Below are 15958 nucleotides of genomic sequence, written 5' to 3' on the forward strand. Positions count from 1 at the left end.
TTGAACCCGCACTTAGCCCTTCCTTACTTATTTTTATTCGTTCTTTTATAAAAACTAGATTCAATATAATTGATTGTTTTATACTAAATGTTATTGCTAACCGTTTTATTGAGCTCATTATGTTAGGCCTATCGATTTATCCTTGGACATTAATAATAAACGTCTATAATCTCAAAGGGTTACAAAATTACCTTAAAATATTTATAAAAAAATAAATTCTTTAGTTCGGGACAGTCAAATATATGAATTGATTTTATGTAGACTTTCTTTACGAAGTTTGATAATAATAAGGTTCTAAATTGTTTTTATTTAAGCTTTATTTAAAATAAGAGAAAAAAAAGCGCATTATTATATTACATACTGCATTAACGAAAATATTATATTCAGATGCAAATACAAACATATAATTCATATATGTATGTATTATTTATTAGTTTTAGCACTCTGCATCATTGATTTCGGTCCAAGCATATCCTGTGGTTTTACCCAATCATTAAATTGCTGTTCGGTTAAGTAACCTAAATTTATTGCCTCTTCTTTAAGAGTAGTCCCATTCTTGTGAGCTGTTTTAGCTATTTGTGCCGCCTTATCGTAACCAATATGCGGGTTTAATGCTGTCACCAACATTAAAGACTCGTTCATTATCTTATTGATGCGGTCTTTGTTCGGTTGAATATCTTTTATGCAATTGCAGGTAAAAGTCCGACTGGCATCAGAGAGTAAACGAATAGAACGGAGAACATTCGATACCACCAATGGCTTGAAAACATTCAATTCGAAATGACCGTTCGATCCTCCTATAGTAACTGCGACGTGATTACCAATCACTTGTCCGGCAACCATCGTAATTGCCTCGCATTGTGTGGGGTTTACTTTCCCTGGCATAATTGAACTACCTGGTTCATTTTCGGGTAACATCAGCTCACCAAAGCCACATCGTGGTCCAGAACCGAGAAAACGTATATCGTTAGCTATTTTAAACACACAACATGCTATTGTGTTCAACACTCCACTTACTTCTACCATCGTATCACGTGCTGCTAGCGCTTCAAATTTATTCGGTGCCGATACAAATGGTAAGCATGTCAATTCGCCAATTCGTTTTGCAACTTTCTCGGCAAAACCTTCAGGTGCGTTGAGTCCTGTTCCTACAGCGGTTCCGCCAAGAGCAATTTCATATACCCGTGGAAGGCATGCATCGATTCGTTGAAGAGCATAAGTCATTTGTTGTGTATAACCACTGAACTCCTGACCCAGTGTTAAAGGTACAGCATCCATTGTATGTGTTCGTCCTATTTTTACAATATCCTTGAACTCTTCCGATTTCAATTTTAAACCTTCTCGCATAAATTCAATATTCGGCTTTAGTGTATTTACTAGTTGCATTGCCACAGAAATATGAATTGCAGTAGGGAACGTGTCATTTGAGCTCTGCGACATATTTACATGATCATTTGGATGGACAGGTTTTTTTGAGCCCAATTCACCACCCATTAGTTCGATAGCACGATTACTGATAACTTCATTACAGTTCATATTTGTTTGCGTACCAGATCCTGTTTGCCAAATAACTAAAGGAAAGTGGTCTTTGTATAATTTACCAGATATTAATTCGTCGCAAGCCTTAGAAATATTTTCAGCTATTTTGCTATTCAACCCATATTCTCTGTTCACCTCGGCTGAGGCTTTTTTTAATATTCCCATTGCTATTATTATTTCTTTTGGCATTTGTTCCCTTTTTCCTCCAATTGGGAAATTTATTTTTGAGCGAAGAGTTTGAGCTCCATAATACTTATCAACAGGAACTTGCAGGTCCCCAAAAGTATCGGTTTCCTTCCGATATTTTATATCTTTTGTTTTATCATCATTAGTTGTACTACCAAAGTTCTTCCCTATAACATGAGTATCATTGAAAAATGTACTTCTTTCCTTTAATGATGGCGACACGAATCTAAGATTTTTAAAAGCCATTTTGAGCATAGAAACTGAACGAATGTGTGCATAAGTATACCTACATATTTATTTTTATTTTGAAATTTGAATCAATGACGGAATAGAAAAATATACTGAGTGAAGATCAAACAAATTTTGTGTTTCTGTAAAGGTTAGTTCTAAGTTCTTAGAATTTTCTATTCAGCTCAATATTCAAATTATGTATTACTCAGATTTAGCATTATAAAGGTTTAACGTTTAGCGATTTAGTTAGACATCACAAGCCACAATAAAGTAAATTTTTGTACAGCTGATACACTTGTACTATAAAAAGATACATACTTATAAGTAAAACAATGTTTTAGAATAGTAAACTTTATAAAATAAGGACAGCAAACAGTAAAGCAGAACTAATTGCACTCTTATGTACTGAAGCGATACGGCGTGCAGCCACCACAAGCAACAAACGGTACATTGCACATTAATGGGAATTCTTAACACCAATTGCTAACCAACTTACCTGTTGCCGCAAGATTGCGAAGAAATTACTTCAATACTGCACTGGATGTGCCGGTTCGATTGCTATCTAAACGACAACTAAGCAACAACATTAATCATACAATGCCAGGAAGTAGTAAAATAATGTAAAACAAATTTCGCTCGCCATAGCTAAAGTTATACATACATACATTTAGACAAGGATAAAAAAATTAAATTCATAATGAACCAGTTACTTACTAAAAATAAATAAAAGAATAAATTATAACGAAACTACGAGCTCGATTCGGCTGAACAGTATTTTTCCACGAGAATCTACTACACTTGGAATTACTTGAGTCATCTCTAAACCGCTTTCAATAGTGGTATATCTTCCAATAATAAGTAAAATCGGTGCGTATCGTATGTAACCCTTATAATGATTCCATATATCCGGTAAATTTCATTCAAAAAATAAATATTTCAACGGTTCCGTCGGAATTTAGCACAACCTTACTTCTACACATTTTCTTCGGGAACACGTTTCCGAAATACTTCATAAAAAACGAAATATGAGATGAAAAGACTTTGTCCTGAAAGATCAATAGAATATGTGTGAATGTTTCATGACATTTCTTCCCAACTATTCGCAAGCTATTGGTCTCAATGCTACGTTACTCTCATAATTTTGTTTACAAAGGAAAAATGTTAATTTCTTGTTTTGATAAAATCGATGGATATGGAGATTGTGAGGGAGAATATTTTCATTAAAATATTATTTTATTGTTAGGCCAAAGGCTTTTCTATGCATTATATGTGTACACATATGTATGTATGTAACCAAATTCTTACGTTTACTTCAATGAGTAAAACTATGCATTTAAACAAACTTCGTGTATTTAAAAAAAACCAATAAATTTATTGAAAGAAACTTTATTACAATGTTTGTGAAATAATTAGTTACACTAGACTAATATAATAGACCATGCCTTGAATGTAAGTAAAGCACGATCTGAATTATGCAGCGAAGCATTATAAGTAAACATGCAATCGAATTAACTTAACCACGAGAAAAGTAGCTTAATTATAAGTTAAAATATAAGAATATGTAGTTTGCACAAATTAGTTTTTATATTTACCACAGATCGTTGGTACAGGATTCATTAACTAAGTCGTACCATTTATGTATGTATATAGTATACATATATTATGTATATGATATACATACTTACATATACTGTTAGGGTGACCTGACATAGTAATTGTGTAAGACAACCCTTTCCTCCAATAGTTCAATCCAAGTTCTTTTTAGTAAACACCAAATAAGCTTGATTGTGATTTGTTTCTGTCTAGTTTAAGCTATCTTAACAATATACTAAGAATGATACTACAAGGTGAGTTCCAAAGTAAACAAGACTTTTTGAATCTAGCGTCCCCTGGTGGCACCATCTATATGCCAACTGATGCATTAGAATCTACTATCTTTATCGATTGTCCAGTGAGGACATGAAATCTCATGATATTTCATTGATTCGAAGTGAAGTTATTGCGTTTTAAGTGTGAGTATGTTTGTGTTATCGGTGCGAAAATGAGCTTCGAACAAAGAGCCAACATTAAATTTTGTTTTAAAACTGGTAAAACTTTTACCGAAACGTTTCAATTGATGAAACAAGTTTATGGCGATAATTGCCTATCCCGTAGCAGAGTGCACGAGTTGTTTCAACGTTTTCAAAGTGGTTGTGAGGACATAAATGACGATCAACATGTGGGCCAATGAAAATCCGTGATAACCGGAAATTCCATCAAAACTGTGCGAGAATTCATCAAAAATCAGCCGAAGTCATCATTAACATTCATGGAAACGTTAATGCGGTATTCTATCTTGGAGTTTTGAAGCTTTTAGTGCGCCGTATTCGACGTGCTCGGCCCGAATATCGCGAAGATGAAAGTTGGCGTTTGTTGCACGATAAGGCGCCGTCTCATCGATCGACGCTTGTGACCGATTATTTCACCAAAAATCACATTTTAACCATTAATCACTCTCCGTATTTACATGATATGGCACGTTGCGACTTTTTCCTGTTCTGTTTTTTTAAGTCCTGTTTACTTTGGAACGCACCTTGTAGTATATATGCAATGAAATAGATTTATTTAAATTTTAATACTCTTGCAACCAGTTGCTACAGAGTATTATAGTTTTGTCCACCTAACGCTTGTACGTATCACCTAAAGATAGATATAGGGTAATATATTGTATATAAATGATCAGGAAGCTGCAACTTGAGTAAAAACTGAGATATCTCGATGAATGGTATGAGGCTTCCATAGTACAAAAAAACTACGAGTTCGTAGATGGGCGCAATCGGACCACTGCCACGCCAACAAATCGTCATTAACCGAAACCCTAGTATAAAGCTCCATAACTAAATACTAAATTAAGATATAAAACTCTAATTTGGTATACAGGATCGCAGTAGCCAGGGGCAAACATTTCCGAAAAAGTGTGCGTACCCAACCTCCAACAAGTTTAATGTACATATCTCCTAAACCATTTAAGCAACAACAACTATGAACTTCTACCGACAGTGTGGAAATGGATGAAATCGGAGGATAACGCGGCAAACTCCGCATATAACGGAATTGTTAAAAACTACTAAAAGCGCCATAAAACAATAACTAAATACGCCAGGGACGTTAACATTTATCTCCGAGATATAAATAATATCGGTCGATGTATGAGATATACAATTGAAATTCAGAGAGAATCCTTTCCTGGCAATAGTATCTCTGTGTATCAAAAATGTGTTGAATCGGGTCAATACTTTCCTGTCTTCCGTGTGACAAAGCGTGTTTTATTCATAACAGCGTATCTTTGTGCGTAAAATAAATAAAATTGGACGAAAACTTGGTCTACCTTGCATATAACTAATACCAGAATTTTCGGACATCCGGCTGACTTTACTCGACGTGATTGGTGGTTATATGTAAGGTACCTTTATGAAACCCAGGGAAATTTTGTTTAGTATTTTAGTAGATAACATCGGATCGATACTACCCCAACTCCCATTTACTCTATATAAATCTCTGGTTGACATATTACTCCTTAAGGTATTTCCCTGGCTTTGTTTCCTCCAAGTTGGAAGGGTATAATATGTTCGGATGCACCCGAACTTAGCCCTTCCTTACTTGTTTTTCTTTCAAGTTGAATATATGTACGTACTATAATATTTTAGAGTTTTCTCGTACTCTTAGTATATCAAGTACTTCGATGTCGCTGTTGTAATTAGTCGAAATTGAGCCAACATCAACTTTGACCGAAATAGTATATATGTATGTATGTACCGTACATACATACCTATGCATATTTAAAGCCGCAGTGATTTATTAAAGTCACATATTCCATTCCTTAATTTTTACTTCTCTCTGTTTTATTATATGTATGTACATATGTATATACATATGCACATTATAACATGATGTGAGATAATGGACGTTCCAATATACAGTATAAGGTCAGCCATGCAGATTTTGCAAAGATAAAAAAAAACTATTAAGAGAAATTAATTTATATACTACATATATTTAATCTTGGTCTTTTTTGCGAGTGTGAAAAAATATTAAACTGAAACTAACATACTTTTTTTAATATAAATTCTAAACATTTAAAAACTAGTATTTCATTAGACATAAAAATAAAGTCACAACCAAATCAGGGCTTTTTTTTTAAAACTCCTTTTAAAACATATTTTAAAATTAATATTTGGTATAATATCCTTTATTAATAATTACGTCCATGCAACGTTTTGGGTACGTGTGTATTTGTGTATGTCACCTTTCTTTGCTCTCATTGATTAGACCGTCTTCTAGGCATGACACTGTACATACATATGTACATATGTATACTAAAACACATTTTGACAAATATCTGTGTGTACATAAGACATTACAAAAAGTGGCAATGAACTTTGTCAACATGGGTTGTACCATCGTGCCATTTATACGTAATGATTTTGTAAACACACATATTTTTGTATTAAAGCAATAATAAGTAGTCATCATAATGGTACTCAAATGTTTTGTTATGAACGGATTGGTATTATTGACACTTGGTGCCTATTAAAAGGCATCTCAAACATTGCTTACGATAGCTAGCGAGCTACGAATGAACATACATATACATATAAGTACTTAAAGAGCAGGTTTGCTTAATGTTGTTCTCAGCCCTGGTTACACTATAGTCTCAAAACTGTTCCGCTAGTGTCTACATACATTTCTGTTGTGTCCCTGGTGATCATTCTCACAGTTAGGTAATTCGTCAGTTCATAACCGCAAATCGATATTTGGCACTTAGCACCATGGACACATGTACAAACATATACATATACATATATGTATGTATATACATGCATACGTATGTATGTATGTCCAAACTAACTAAAAATAACAAACAAAAAATAAGAAATATTAATAATTCTGTTTACCTAAATATAAACGCATATGTTGATTATCCATATGCATGTAGATTATAGCTGACGGTCTACTATAGACACAAAATTAAACTTATGTATATTGGACAAATATATTTCATTAAAACTAGCCACTTCAGTAAAATTGTTGGCAAAGATCTCACCATAAAGTTTTTTCCCTGCATTTGAGTTTTCCTTTACTTTAAATATTTAATAAAGCTCTTCATATACATATGCATATGTACATATGTACATAGATTCTTCTATAAATGAGTGGATTTATTCAGTAAGTAAAAATGCTTTAGAAAATATGCATTCTATATTTCCCTAGAGAAGACGATAATAAATACTAATTACATTCCGAAAATCTCAAACATGAAAGGCAATGAAATTGTTTAACAAATAACAGTAATAGTAGTATTATTATTTAATTAAAGAGAATAGCATTATATAGATTTATGTATGTGTATATTGATTTATCTCGGTTTACACCAATTGCAGAAGTACTCGTACACCCAATGATATTATAAAGAAGTCATCAATTGCAGTGCCTAACGACAACAAACAGACTTTCCTTATCATTCATCAACATCTGCATTGTGAGATCTCACCACGCCTGTTGAGCAAACAAAAGCAGCAATCACAAACCGTTTGGCGACGGTAATGATTTTGTGATGTATAAATCACTATATACAAAACAAATCTGTAATATAACAGAGATTTTCCATCAATTAATAATTACGTTAACTTCAACAGTAGCGGTGATAGCTGTGCCAATAGATCATGGATAAACTTTTATAGTTTATAACCGAATCAATAACAAAATATTATAAGCAGATCGCATAACAGTTATAAAAAATTTGATTATTCGCGCTGCCATTATTATCAGATATTGCAGGTTTTACTGCTATTAACATCGGTCTTAGTTGTCCAGAAAATGATCAGTGAACAGTCTCTAACGCTGGCTTTTCGTGGTGGATTTAGTTTAATCGATAAGCAATTGAGGCGTGTTGGTGCAAATCCGATTACTTCCTCTTCAACCACAGCGGCTGTCGCCTATCAATATTTGGACTTAGCAGCGTCATCGGAGACAAATAATGTGTTAAATATGGAGTCAGCGGCAAGTAGTACAATTAATAATTGTAACATCAATTCAAATATCGTTAACCGGAATAACTGCAGTAATAATATAAACAGCAATGTGATGATTAATCCAGTGCCTAATGCTCCCAGTGGTTCTGTTGGTGGTGTAGCTAACGCAAACAGTTCTTATCAAAAACATTGCCCCCAATCGGAGTCATTGCAAACAAATCCTCAAAAACAACAAACAGCTCAAAAGAAACAACTACAAAATAACTCTAACAATGTGAAGAGTGAAAGACTTAGTCCAGGCACCAACGGAGATCATCAGTCATCAATATCGAGGTATAATAAAAATTGGAAAATGTGCATATTATAATGACTTCAGATGCACTGTAGTTTTAATATGCAAACCCCTCGCAGGTGCATTTCTTATAGCCACTATACGAGTATGTACATAACTTAATCTGAAAATTTAACCGGCCAAAGGTTTGCATCCAACAGAAAGCGTTTTACTGGTTCTTTCTATCCATATTGTTTGATACAAATAATTTTCAGGTCAAATTAGGGTTACTTAAAGAGGAAAACATACCTTTATTGAAGATCTTTATATTGATTTTAATCGGTCAAAATGAATGGGAGCTATATGCTGTAGTGGTCCGATCTCAACAATTTGTTTGGAGATTTTAGCGTTGCATTGGACAATAATCTCAAAATTTCAGATCGATATCTGAAAAACTGAGGGACTTTATACAGACAGACGGACATGACAAAATCAACTCAGCTCGCAACACTGTATACATATATGTATTGATGTATACTTTATATGTTTTCTTCAACGTGTAACAAACTTCGTGGAAAAATTAAAATGCTCTGCTCAGGGTATAAAAATACGAATTTCTCAAGATTAACTATTTAGAAAATAAAATGTTGTAGATTTTATATCTTAAAAAGTAAGAAAATAAATATAGCTTACGTGATTCTTAGCATATTTGAAACTATTTAATTAAACATAATTAATAATTTATGAATTATAGAAACCAAACAAATCTTTGGTATATCTTAAAAAAAATACTTCCCTCTTTGCTTATTTTTATGGAATTACATAAATATAGAAATGTATACGTGAGTATAGTATATTAATATTCATGAGTGATATATGTATCACTGAACGCCACCATACTACATGGGAAATACATATGTGCCTCATAAGTAACAACTGAAGGACTAACACTTGAATTATGATTTTTCCAATATCTTATGTTCTTAGGCTTCATTTTACATATTATATTAAATTTTCTTATATTGACATATCTTTTATATGTACATTTTTTTCTTTCATTCACGGACATTCAGATCCCGAAGCACCACACCTTCATCGTTCCGTGGTCCTTCGCCACAACAAATTTCTTCTGAAGCCCTAATGCCACTAACTTCGCTCTTACGTATTCAAGAAGTCACGTCTGGGCATCAAACTCCTTGCGTTAGTGCCGCTAGCACCGATACAGCTAATTTAGGAAACACAACGACTGTGTTCCAGACAGATTTCTCGTCGAGGAACTATTCCGATATTATGCGCAGTTTAGCAGCGAAATATAATGATGTCAACGCAATAAAGTAAGGATAAAAGCATATATATAGTAACGACTGTATTTAATAGTCTTTGGTTTTACTAAAATTTGTTAGCTCCATTTCGACTCGTTGTAATCCATTTTTTGATACATCGTCGACTTCTTCTATTCCTATTGTCAACAAAAATGTAAATCAGAAAAGTGGCAATAGGAACGTTGTTGGAGCTTTGTCGGGTCCCTTGACGAGTAAAGATGCATCGCCTCAATTGATACCTCGATTATCCATTTCTCAAGGGGATGTAGCGGTAGCGGCTGCAGCCGCTTCGTTTCTAAGTAGTCTCCCATTCTCACAAAGTGTATGCCTCCCAATGATCGATATGAGCAGTACTCAAGCATTGATTACTTTGGTAAGCTGCTAAAAAAAAATTAAAAATCTAGCATTTTCATTTTTACATTAGAACTTCTTGTCCAAAATATTATCTCCATTGATATTTATATAGGCGCGTGCAGCTAAAGAAGCAGAGGTACAGACCATACTTCGCACCTTCCAGCAAAACTCGAAACAAATGAACTCCAATTCAATCTTATCGCATCCTAACCTTGGTGTAGCATTGCAACAAGCCGCTCAATATGTATCTCCTGCACTCAGTCTTCCTGTGCTGCAGAAACAGCAGCAGATTGCACCTTCACAACAGTCTAGTCCTCAACATAAATTAGTTTCTGCATCGACTAGCTCCACTATTTCAACATCCAAAAGAAAATCAACAGCTCCCACAAGCACAACGACCGTACCGCTTGATTTGAGCTCTCAACCACCAGCGACTAAAAGATTTAAGGTGGAATTGAACACAGCAATCCAAAGTAACGAATCATATGGGTTGAATGTATCTATGGGACATGTGTCATCAAATGAAATAAAAGCCTCCTCATCACCAATATCTGAAAATAAATTAGTCACCGATTCTACGAAGAATAATGCCTGCTTGTCCTTTTCACCAGAACCATCCACACCATGCAATACTACTATTCTAAAATGTCAAGCTGAAAGTGTGGAAATTGCCCAATGGACAGTGGATGACGTGTGTGCTTTTGTAGGTGATATTGATATCTGCGCGGACTACGTTCAGGTACGTTCGCATATTTATACTTATCGTATAACTGTTCTTAACTATTTTATTAATTAACTCAACATTTTTTATTAACTATACATTTCTATTATGGCATTTTTTATCTTTAAATAAGTGCTACTTTTAATAAGCAGTACAGTAATTGTAAACTTCGATCCCCTAAAAATAAGAGTGGTAAATAAGAATTGTGATTCTTTGGCAGTAAATCAAAATAAAAGCATCGTCATCTAAGCATAGTTTTTTGAACGACTAATTCTGAGACACTTTATATGCAGGCCAAGATCTTACATTTTGCACCCATTCACATTAATGTGCATAAATGTGTTCATCATTCATTCTTCAAGAACTGGATATTTGACACTACTATTACTATTGCTGTATGTGTGTGTGTACAATATATATAGATATGTGTGTCTTCGTAAATATTTCTTTAACTCAAGTATATAGAATATGTAACGGCCATTAAGTATAGCCAGCTATCACATTCTAGAGCGCTAGGCTGTCCATGCATCGTCAAATATGCGTAGCCGACCTATGTTGACTGGACTTGAAGCTGCATGTCACACCGCTTTTGAACTAAATTGGAAAGCAGTTGGAGTAAGAATATTAAATTATATTTATGGCTACGACGACACTTGAATATCTCGTTGAGATGTTGCCATCAGTAGCGCAACGGATGCTGTCGATTTTCATATACATACATATATACACACAGATACCATATTTTTCTATGTGTTGTTACATATGTACATACTTTGTTACTGTTCATGCGCTTGTCAAATACCTGATATCGTCGTACACCTCCGTATAACCACTTTGGTAAACTTGTATTTGCAATGTTACGCCTTTATTATATCCGCTGGGTCGTTTACTTTGCTAGGTAACTCACCTTCATTTCTCCTTGCTATATAAGTAATGGTAACACTGAGTATATAAGTATAGGAACATACATGCATGTTATTGCTGTTTATTGACTGGTCCTACTTTTGTTTGGTCAGCAAACCATGGCTTATATATTGTTAGATCTAAATGTGTAATAAAAACGGAAATGAAAATGATGTATGACATTCGATTTTCTGAGAGAGTATAACAAATTTGGCACCATGCTTTAGCACCCAGATTTATTTCCGTTGGAAAGTTTGTGAGGTATTGATGAACAACCCAAAAGTACAAACGGCCTCGTTACAATTTGACATACCGCTTGCTATGAGAATTCCATTAACTAAGAATCTTTGATAGCCAAGCTAGAAATGATAATGGTGCACATTGTATTACTTACCTAAAAATCAAAATTTGGGGGATAGCGAATTTTTTTTTTATATTTCGAACATGAACGCAAGAATCAAAATTTCAAATTTAACCATACCCTACACTACCCTTAAATTTGTAACTTATGCAAATCAAAAGAAAGCTTAATAATAAAAGTATATGTATGTACATATATAGTAATTATTTATTAACATGTTTGTATCAATAAAAGTAAAACTATTATAATTTGTTTTATGCAGCATTTTCGTGATCAATGCATTGATGGCAGTGGATTACCCTTGCTAACTGAAGATCATTTGCTTAATTCCTTGGGTATGAAATTAGGACCCGCATTAAAATTACGGTCAAAATTAGCGAAGAGACTCGGTGGTCCTTGCCCCTGTGTGGCATGCATTACACGGGCACGACAAATGCTAGTTTTACAAGCAGAATCTAAGAATGATCAACCAAAGACAGCTATAACAATGTCTACCGAGTGTTCTCCAACAGAAATTAGAACTATAAGATGTGAGGAAAGTATTGAACTTCCCCAACTCAAAGACACAAATGATACAACAAAAGAAACCTTTAAAAATATACAGAAAGGTTCGCAAAATCAGCAGTTTCTTGGGGAAGGACGAGAAACGAAGATATGCAGCATTAGTGACAATAATGAAAGAACCAACAATTGTAGCTCACTTAAAGTACAAATATGCGCCAACATATATAAAAATGAAGCAAACAACAACCATCACAACAATGACGAAGTAAATGTTGAGAATTTTATTACCGGAACAAACGTTAATGACAAAACATCTAGTTACGTTCTCAATACTACTTTTAAACCCCAATCTAATGATATCTGTTTAAGTAATAAAAAAAGTTCCACTAACAGCAACGTCGTACTGGAAAGTCAGTTTGGAAATTTATCAGATGAGGGTAGTTAGTCTTGGATCTATTACTGCTTTTGTTTACAAATTTTATGGTTGAATGAAGTTTTTATTCAAAATTTTCATGTGTACATGGACAACATTTTATCAGTTTTTAAACATTTTTTGGAGTAAAATGTGTATAAAAAAAAACTCTAACTCTCTCAAAAACTTAGCAACTATTTTTAATTTTCTCATAATAAATACAGCAAAACATAAAATGTGTATAATGATAGTCAGTCCATTTGTGCATGTCGCAATAAGAATTTTCATAATTCGTAGTAAGGCGAACATGCCGATAACTTTTAATTTAATAGTAGATTTTACATTATTTATTATTCGGACCTTATAGAACATACTATTGACAATCTAGGGTAATTTTTTTATGCAGAAATATTGAAGCATAAGCCGGTAACAGAGTTTCTCCCAGAACGTCTTAAGAAAAAAACACTTTGCGGCGTTCACCATAACTCGGCTGGAAATTATTCGAAAATAAAAAACCAAGAAAAATTAGTCAGGTTAATCAAATCCTCCCCCTATCGTTCTCTGATAATTTTTTTTTTTTTTTTTTATTTAGAAAATTTTGGCGGCAATTTAAGGTGAAAACTGCTATTTTCCACTAAAAACTTCCACCATTTTGTCAGTGGAAAACACCTTTAATGTAAAAAAGCAAATTTTAAAAAACAATGGGGGAGGTATTTTATACTATATGTCAAAAATGTGTACAAAGTTTGAAATGAATCGGTTAAGTAGTAGAAATGTCAGTGAACATGGACTTTGATAAAGTAATTTTGAGAAAAACGCGTCTAAAATTTATAAACTAAAAAAGTGAGAAAATAAATACCCTTTATTGTCAAAAGTGTGCTCAATAATGAACAAAAGGTACGAATAAAATTACTCAATCCATATTTAAGAAATAAATTCGGAAAAAAGTAATTTTCTCTTACCATGGAAACCTTACCTACCCTCCTTTAAGCAAAATAACTAATCATAGTGCTTTTAAAATTTGACGATGAAAAAACAAATAGAATTAACAAAATTCGAGAGCGAATGAATATAACAAAATTGTAAAATATAAATGTAATGTAACAATAACTATAGCACATTTAAAAATGTTCGCGTTCAACTGCAAACAAGACTAAGAAATTTTCACGTTCAGAAGTTTAATCAAGTATATAAAGCATTTACTATATCTACTCATATTTATGAGTCGTAAAGGTTTCATAAATCATAAATTTTGATTTCCAGTTTTTTAAATAGTGTATCCCTTTATATGGGTTGCCCTTCATTTAATGTACGTTTAGCAATATAAGTGAATATTATAAACAACAAGAGGTCAAAGTCTTCCACTGATATTGTTATAAATAAGATCTTTAAGCAGGAAACTTGAAATATATAATATGTACTATATGTAGTTTCTTTTAAAGACAAGAGTATATGCAATATAGTTTGAAGGAATCTTGTAAAAGAATATTATTTCAATTTTTATACTGTCACTATACTTGTGAATAATTTTTAAAGCCGAAATCATTTATTAGTCAAATTATTATGCAAACTACCTTCTGTATCCACCCTATAAAAAGTACTTAAGTTTCTAGAAACATTCAGTTTAGCATGTAATATTTAGTGTAATGTTCGTTTATATTTAAGGCAATATAGTCAACTTTGATACAATACATATGATATACATACATATATATATATTTTTTTTTTTAAGAAATTACTGATTTATTGATAAGTTATTTATTGCTAGTCAGTATAAGATTATCAATATTTATGGATATAATCGTGCGCTTTATGCAAAATGCCAAAATTTGTTCAACATACTTATGTATCTTTATGAAATTAAAATATCTTTAGCACTCATAAGTCGAAGTCTTTTAAATACTGATTTCAGTTTGATGCTCTACTACGTACATACATCGACGTAGTAAATTTCAAAATTAAATTTGTATAGAAATCTTTCATTTCACACTTTTATATAATATTTGCTAAAGGTATGTATTATATAACAGCAAATTCTATTCTAGGATTTATCTTCTACTGAACGAAAGCTTTAATAAACTCCAAATGAGACACTAATAAAGCTAAAGCTTTGGCAAATCATATATGTATGTACACATACATATTTATAGGAAACGGCTATTATTTGTTTTTCTTCAATATTTTAAAAAGAATACTTTGACATCTAAGACATTAAAAGCTGTGACAATTTTTAAAAATATGTTAAAAAGAAAATTATGCTTATTCAATATTGAAATCAAATACAAAAATGTCTCGCCCATCAAAGTGAGTATTGAGTATGCTAAAATTGTAAAATTTAATGTGTTTGTGTTTTAACTATTTTTTCTACATTACATTAATACTTCACATTTCAATCTTATCAGTATTGTCAGTTAAATATAATGGGTGTAGGAGAAAGCAAAAGGGGGTCAGTGTAACAAAAGCTTTGTATATATCAGACATATGTAGAAAATGTATGTCACAAATTCTGTTAAAGAAAAATAAAAGAAAGTTTGTTAAAATCAATTTTTACATTACATGCAGAAAACAAAAACTAATTACGACTGACCTGTCTTCAAGTTTAATACTATTTAATTCACAAATATTTAAAAGCTCTAATACTGATTGATTGATATTTATTTTGGGATCATGTTTACTAATTAATATTAATAAATAATTCACACAATAAACATGATTTTCTATAAGCTTTGAACTAATTTACATCAATACTTCTTCAGGCATTATTTCTTAATAAAGTGTTTATGAGGTATTCAAAAATTGATAATTCAGTTTCTGTCAAAACTAAATACAGTGAAATTCCTCATAAGCAGATACCCACCGAAGCAGTATTTTTATCCGGTTATGAAAACTGTCCACATATGGGGACATGGTAAAAACTTGTATATAAAATGTATTCCTAAAGTCACAAAAACGAACGAATTTTGTAATTTATTAAATATTGTATGTTTTACAAAATTATTTATCTTTTAAAAAGAGTTAAGCTAAATTTTTAGCAAGTTTATGGCGTTGATTGCCTATCCCGTAGCAGAGTGCACGAGTGGTGACGATCAACGTCCAAAGTAAACAGGACTTAAAAAAAAACAGAACAAATGGTTTTTTCGGCA

At 32.6% G+C, this 15958-nt stretch overlaps 2 protein-coding genes across 6 annotated transcripts in view; one reads left to right on the forward strand and one right to left on the reverse strand.

Moving 5' to 3' along the window:
- LOC126752402 (platelet binding protein GspB) overlaps positions 1-14973 on the forward strand; it is a 32565-nt gene extending 17592 nt beyond the window's left edge. For all 5 annotated transcript variants that reach the window (XM_050463161.1, XM_050463163.1, XM_050463164.1 and 2 more), the window contains exons 2-6: positions 7377-8300; positions 9312-9572; positions 9642-9933; positions 10027-10653; positions 12162-14973. In XM_050463161.1, the coding sequence (XP_050319118.1) occupies positions 7813-8300; positions 9312-9572; positions 9642-9933; positions 10027-10653; positions 12162-12848 (2355 nt within the window). In that variant the 5' untranslated portion in view covers positions 7377-7812 and the 3' untranslated portion in view covers positions 12849-14973. The remainder of the gene's footprint in view (positions 1-7376; positions 8301-9311; positions 9573-9641; positions 9934-10026; positions 10654-12161) is intronic.
- Positions 424-6404, reverse strand: LOC126752803 (fumarate hydratase, mitochondrial-like). The gene is made up of 2 exons (XM_050463787.1): positions 6394-6404; positions 424-2011 (listed from the first exon to the last, which is right to left on the reverse strand). Exons 1-2 carry the CDS (start codon positions 6402-6404, stop codon positions 424-426), a joined length of 1599 nt encoding a protein of 532 aa, XP_050319744.1.
- Positions 14974-15958: the final 985 nt, after the last annotated feature.

The sequence above is a fragment of the Bactrocera neohumeralis genome, chromosome 3 (assembly GCF_024586455.1).
Source record: "Bactrocera neohumeralis isolate Rockhampton chromosome 3, APGP_CSIRO_Bneo_wtdbg2-racon-allhic-juicebox.fasta_v2, whole genome shotgun sequence".
Classification (NCBI taxonomy): domain Eukaryota; kingdom Metazoa; phylum Arthropoda; class Insecta; order Diptera; family Tephritidae; genus Bactrocera; species Bactrocera neohumeralis.